Source organism: Euprymna scolopes, chromosome 32, assembly GCF_053919585.1.
Source record: "Euprymna scolopes isolate OS-2025 chromosome 32, ASM5391958v1, whole genome shotgun sequence".
In the NCBI taxonomy this organism is placed as follows: Eukaryota; Metazoa; Mollusca; class Cephalopoda; order Sepiida; family Sepiolidae; genus Euprymna; species Euprymna scolopes.
The window spans coordinates 68,569,947-68,577,113 of record NC_136513.1 but is presented as its reverse complement, the minus strand read 5'-3'; the positions used below and the strand labels follow the sequence as shown (position 1 = coordinate 68,577,113).

At 31.2% G+C, this 7,167-nt stretch overlaps 1 protein-coding gene across 1 annotated transcript in view; it reads right to left on the bottom strand.

Annotated features, from left to right (window-relative positions):
• LOC145256408 (lipoxygenase homology domain-containing protein 1-like) overlaps nt 1-7,167 on the bottom strand; it is a 798,046-nt gene that overhangs the window by 88,971 nt on the left and 701,908 nt on the right. Inside the window, exon 23 of the mRNA XM_080115275.1 lies at nt 6,099-6,372. Coding sequence (XP_079971401.1) covers nt 6,099-6,372 — 274 coding nt within the window. The remainder of the gene's footprint in view (nt 1-6,098; nt 6,373-7,167) is intronic.

Below are 7,167 nucleotides of genomic sequence, written 5' to 3'. Positions count from 1 at the left end.
TTCTTTTAAAGTCATAAAAGAAAAAGAAAAAAATGACTAATTGTAGGTTATTTATAGATCGTTCCAGGAAGAAATCACTCCAGAATATGTCACATTCTTCAAATCAATCACAATTAGAACCTCTATCTCTCCATGTTATGAAAAGTATCCGGTTGGATAATGTGCCTTCGGTACAGGGTCCATAGCAATATAGAAATAATCACAGCACGATAAACAGAAATTTTAGTTTAGTTTAGCCTTTTCATTTCATACTCTAGATCGTAGTTTGCCAAACGTGTTTGTTGATTTCGAAATCCTATTCCTTATCTCATTATCGAGCGATGCTGATGCATTCACTTTGCTTCCTAGATAAAGGAAAGATTTTTACTTCAAAGGGTGTCCATCAATCAAAATTTTGTGGAGAGGTTCCTTGTAGGCGGGTTTTGGAAGCTTCACGCCTTCTTCTTGCAATGGTGTATGCTTTGGCTGAAAATTGACTTCTATCTTTTTTGTATCCTTATTGCTTTTAAATACTAAATGCTTCGGCTGCATTAGTGAACTTATCACCTATTTCTTGTGCTTCTTCAAAGGATGTGGCAACAATTGCAGCATCATCTGCGAAAAGAAAGTCAAGAATCATTTTACTTCTTGTCAGTGTTTTGATGATTAAAAGTCCTCCACTTGTTCTAAATTCAAATCGAACACCTTGCCTTAAAAGCATGCTGAAGCATCAATGAGAAAATGAAAGCAAATGGTACAAGAGCCATAACACAGCCTTGCTTTGTTCCTGTCTTCACGTTGAATGATATAGAGAACCTTCCATCTGCTCATATATGGGCCTCCATATTTTCGTGGAAGGATATGATTACATTCAACATTTTTTTCACAGACACCTATTTTGTTTTAAATCTTCCAGAGTGCATCTTTATTGACTGAGTTACATGCTTTAGTCAAATCAATGAAAACGATGTTCACACCCTTCTGCTATTTAATGGTGACAATAAATAATGTCAATAGTTTCTCTGCCTGACTTAAAACAACACTGTGATGTTGGATAAATTTTATCCACAAGATAATTCTATTCAAGATGATCCTAGCTAATAACTTTCCAGTAACTGAAAGCAAAGATAAGATATATCACAATAGTTACCACAAGCAACTCTCTTACCTTTATTCTTAAAGAGATGCATTATTGATGAATTCCTAAAAATCTTTTTCCTAGATAATTACAAACAGCCCCAAAAGTTTCTTTAAAAGTATATTGTCACCATACTTAAATATTTAGAATTTTATACTCTCATCACCTGCACGTTTTCTCAGCAACATTTGTTTTACAGCTACAAGAACCTAAACCTGTTCCATCAGAGAGCTCCATCTTCAGAGTTATCTTGAGGTAATGATGGAAGTGAACCAGCAATGTTTGATTTTATTGTTAAACCAACACCTGAAAAATGCCTCTCCCCTTCCTGTTGACCGAACCAAAAAATGTATAGCCTCTACCGGCCTCTTTTATTTCTTTTGATTCCAGCAACGACCAAGTCCTCTCTGATTCTCTTATCTCTGATCTTGTACAGGTGATGCATTGGGGAAAGAGATGCCTGGTTAATTTTAATGCATCTAAAACCAAGCTTCTATCTTTACATTATCAATGCTCTGATCCCCGTCTGGCATCAATTGAAATGAATGGTTCTCGCCTTGGGAATGTTGCATGTTTTGACAAGCATCTGGATCTGATTTTTACTCCTGATCTGAGATTGAACACACACATCATATCTGTTTCCAAGGCTGCTGGAAAAATAGTGGGATCATTCAGTAGATATCTGATTGCTGATACAATTCTCTACCTGTACAAGAGCCAAGTACATCCAAGGATGGAGCACTGTTGCTACGTCTGGGCAGGAGCTGCTAGAAGCACTTTTTCTTGCCTTGACAGAGTTCAAATTAGACTTTGTAGCCTGGTGGAGGATGCCCTTTTCTCTTCTTTGCAACCTCTTTTCCACAGAAGAGACTTTGCGAGCTTGTCTCTTCTTTATAATTATTTTCATGGCAAGTGCTCGTCTAAGCTCCAGTTCATGGTCCTCTCTTGCCTAACTTTCACAAAAAACACTCGTCTATCTGAAACCACAATCAATAATTTACCCCACTCTTTATAAGTGCACAATTGGACCTGGCCTAAATCTAAACGTAGATTCCATGAACAAAGCTTCTTTCTTAGAACTGCATACCTGTTCCGTTTTCCTATTTTCAAACTGACACAATTAATTCATCTTCGAGTCCAATATGAACAAGAAGACGTTCTTGATGAGTTATCCCTTAAAGTAATCCAATTTACAAAATTTCCACTACTAACATTTACTACGATATTTTCCCATTGACCATTGTACACTCAGAGTGGCCTCTGGGCCTTGATAATTGGTGACTACTTAAATATGTTAACTTTTTTTTTTACTTTGTTTGGACAGGGTGCAGCAGATGTTGATAGTCAAATGGGTGTTGCTAGATCTGGCGTTGTATGCCTGAACCAGTCATGTGGGAGAGTAAAGAGATGATATAAATAGAGAAATATGTGCACCAATTTGTCATTTGGTCGATCTTCCTCTATGGCTGTGAGATTTGTCCAGTGAGAGTAGTTGATCAGTGAAAGATGGAAATTTTTGACTTCTTTGAGACAACCATATCCCAACATTTGTTCTTTACTAACATCTTTATTTACTAACATCTTCATTTACTAACATCTTTGCTAACATCTTTACTAACATCTTTACTTACTAAAATCTTTACTAACATCTTTACTAACATCTTTATTTACTAACATCTTTACTTACTAAGATCTTTACTAACATCTTTACTAATATCTTTATTTACTAACATCTTTACTAACATCTTAATTTACTTACATCTTTATTTACTAACATCTTTACTAACATCATTACAAACATCTTTATTTACTAAAATCTTTACTAACATCTTTATTCACTAAAACCTTTATTTACTAACATCTTTATTTACTAACATATTTACTAACGTCTTTATTTACTAACATCTTTACTAACATATTTATTTACTAACATCTTTACTAACATTTTTATTTACTAACATCTTTACTAACGTCTTTATTTACTAACATGTTTACTAACATGTTTACTAACATATTTATTTACTAACATCTTTACTAACATTTTTATTTACTAACATATTCACTAACGTCTTTATTTACTAACATCTTTATTTACTAAGATGTTTACTAGCATCTTCATTTACTAACATCTTTACTAACATTTTTATTTACTAACATCTTTACTAACGTCTTAATTTCCTAACATGTTTACTAACATGTTTACTAGCATCTTTATTTACTAACATGTTTACTAGAATCTTTATTTACAAACATTTCTACTAACGTCTTTATTTACTAAGGTCTTTATTTACTAATATGTTCACTAACATCTTTATTTACTAACGTCTTTATTTACTAACATCTTTATTTACTAACATCTTTACTAACATCTATTTTTACTTAAATATTTACTAACATCTTTATTTACTAACATATTTACTAACATCTTTATTTACTAACATATTTACTAACATCTTTATTTACTAACATATTTACTAACATTTTTATTTACCAACATCTTTACTAACATCTTTATTTACTAACATCTTTATTTACTAACATCTTTAGTAACGTCTTTATTTACTAACATGTTTACTAACATCTTTATTTACTAACTTTTTTAATACCATCTTCATTTACTAACATCTTTATTTACTAACGTCTTTACTAACATCTTTATTTACTAACATCTTTACTAACATCTTTATTTACTAACGTCTTTATTGATGCAAAGAAGAAAAAAATTAAAAAAACATGAAAACTCATGAAGTATATGAACATAAGTCAAAAATGCATAGATAACAAACACTCATCTTGTAGAATATGACTGTGAAGAAAATTCACAAAACCTAAAAACAGACTCCAACATGCATCAGTGAAGCTATGCATCTTGTAATGTTAACCACCTCCGTTAAGAATTGGCAGGTGGAGACTCTTGATTTCACCTCAGCATTTTTGCAAGATGATATGCTAGAGAGAGAAGTATTTCTCAGACCACCATCTGAGGCATGTCCAGAGTTACAAGTGTGGAAGCTGAAAAGATGTGTTTATGGATTGAATGATGCACCCTGTTCATGATACAATAGAGTTACTCAGGAATTAACAAAACTAAAAGGAATGGTAAGTGCATATGACAATGCAATGTTTCTTTGGCATGGTTTATCCGAGAACTTGATGGGTGTTCTGGCAATGCATGAAGATGACTTTATATTTTGTGGAAATGATTATTTAAAAAAAAAAATGTGATTTCAGAATTAAAGAAAATATTCAAGATTGGAATGCATGAAAATGGAACCTTCAAATTTCTGGGATTGTGTGTTAGGCAAACAGAAGATGGGATCATTATAAACCAAAACAAACTATTTATTTCTCCAATAGATATAAAGAAAGGAAAATGTTTAAGGAAAAATGATGAGCTAAGTGAAGCGGAAAAGACAGATTTAAAAAGACTAAATGATGTCAAATGATGTCAAATGATGTGGGTATTTACCCAGACTCGACCTGATGTATCATTTGATGTGTAGCATGAGTAATATCGGAAAATCTCCTAAAGTGAAGTTAGTTTTTGAAGCCAACAAGTCACTATCAATGCTTAAATCAAAAACAGGTTTACAGCTAGGAAATTCTTCAGATTTGAGTGTGGTTTGCTATTCTGATGCTACCTATGCCAGCTTGGAGAATGGTTCCTCACAGAGTAGATTTATCATCTTTGTTTATGGTAAGATGAATAAACTGGCTCCTATATGCTGGTCATCAAAAAACTTGACCGAGTAACAAAGAGGCTACTGGCATCCGAGACTCTTGCACTCAATGAAGCTGCTGATGCAGGTGTATTGATAGCTGCCGTGCTGCAAGAAATTTTCAGAGTACCGAAGTTGCCTGAAGTACTTTGTAAAACAGACAACGCATCTTTGGTAGAGACTTTAAAATCATCAAATCTTGTCTGTGACAGACGTTTGCGAGTTGATGTGGCCAGAGTAAAGTAAATGTTGGCAAAGGAAGAAAGCTAAATTGAATGGATCAGGGGACAGGAACAGGTCGCAAACTGTTTGACAAAGATAGGAGTCTCTACTGAAATTCTAAGAAACTTGTTCTGTTAATAACCTGTTTGTTTGTTTGTTTCTTTCTTTTTGTTGGAACTTTGACTTATGAATGACACCGGAAGACACTAGCAATGTGAAAGTTGGAGTTATTGAACTTGGTGGCCTTTTTCTATCTATTTAGTTATGCCCTTTGTCTCGGGTGGATATTCAATATAGTTTCCGGCCAACGGTAACATGCATTTATCCTATGTCATGGGAAGCGCTAAGTGAACTAACAAATGCAACATATTCTAGATATTTACTTTTGCAGACAGCAAAGAAAGTAACTCATTACATGACTTCTAATGTCAACAACATAGTGAAAAGAAAAAACAAATCAAAAGATACTAGTTAGAATCAAGTACGAATATGTCAGACAAATTGCTATTTGGGTTTGACTTTGAAAATACGGCAATGTAAATATATGCTAATTTCTCATATTTTCTTAGAAGTTCAATAAGCATAACGGTCCTCAATATGACCTTAAACTATATCCAATAGTGAGGCCCCAGCTTGTGGGATTTGGGGAGCGTGGAGCCACTCTTTAATTGCCATTGCTCCCAGGTCCACTCTGGCCCGAAGTGGTAGTACCTGTTAGGGTCCCAACTTTGGGTTAAATAGAAACTGACTTAAAAAACCCCAAATATATTCTATCAAAAAATTGTTCTTCAAAATCACTGGATTCGGCATTAAATAACCTGAAAAGGGTTGATATGCCGTAAAACAAAAACAAACAAACAAACAAACAAACAAACAAACAAACAAACAAACAAACAAAATAAGCATAACATCAAAAAACGTGGAGCATAACATCCACATAATAAAAGATGATACATTTTGTATGAATGCAAAACCCATTTCAATGTAATAGCCGATCATTTTGAAAAGTAACAACCGAAAAAATGTGTGTGACAATTTACCTTGTAAAGTTCCTCTCAAAGGTTTTCCTTCAGCATCAGTTGGAACAAATTCCCTGATAATTGCTCCATCATCTTCATCTTTTGAAAACCATCGGTTAACAAAAAACCAATATTCTTTTAGTTGGTCCTTTGTTTCCTTTTCCTCTCTTTTTTCTCCAACGGTTTTTGATTGTTGAGAAGATGAATTCATTGAATGGCTTTTGTTTTTATTATTTTCAGATGTAGCAGACGATTTCTCTTGTCTGTTGCTTTTTTTCAAATGTTGAATGAGAAGCTAAAAGAAAATTAATTTTAAATTTGGTGTAAAATGAAGGTAAAAAAATTTAAATCCATTTTTAATCTAAAACAAACGTCACGTTATAAAATCCTTATGACATATCAAGTCATCCCAAAAGTTCTGTCCGAATTTCAATTCTCTGAACTATAAGAACAGTGAATAGTAATATCTAATGGAACGATTTGTTTATTTAGTTACTTATTTATTCGTGATATTTATTTAACTATTTATTTTTAATATATATATATATAACTATTTATAATATTTATTAACCTATTTATTTATAATATCTTTAAACTATTTATTTATGGTATTTATTAAACTATTTATTTATAATATTTATTTAACTATTTATTTATAATATTTTTTTAACTATTTATTAAACTATTTATTCATAATATAAATTTAACTATTTATTTATAATATTTATTTAACTATTTATATAATATTTATTAAACTATTTATTTATAATATTTATTTAACTATATTAAGCTATTTATTCATAATATAAATTTAACTATTTATTTATAATATTTATTTATAATATTTATTTAACTATTTATTTATTTATTAATAATATTTATTTTCAACTATTTATTAATAATATTTACTTAACTATTTATTTATAATATTTATTTTACTATTTATTTAACTATTTACAGTATATATTTCACTATTTAGTTACAATATATATTTAATCATATATTTTAATACTTATTTAATTATTTATCTAAGCATTTATTTACAATATGTATTTAACCATTTATTTATAATGTGTATTTAACCATTTAT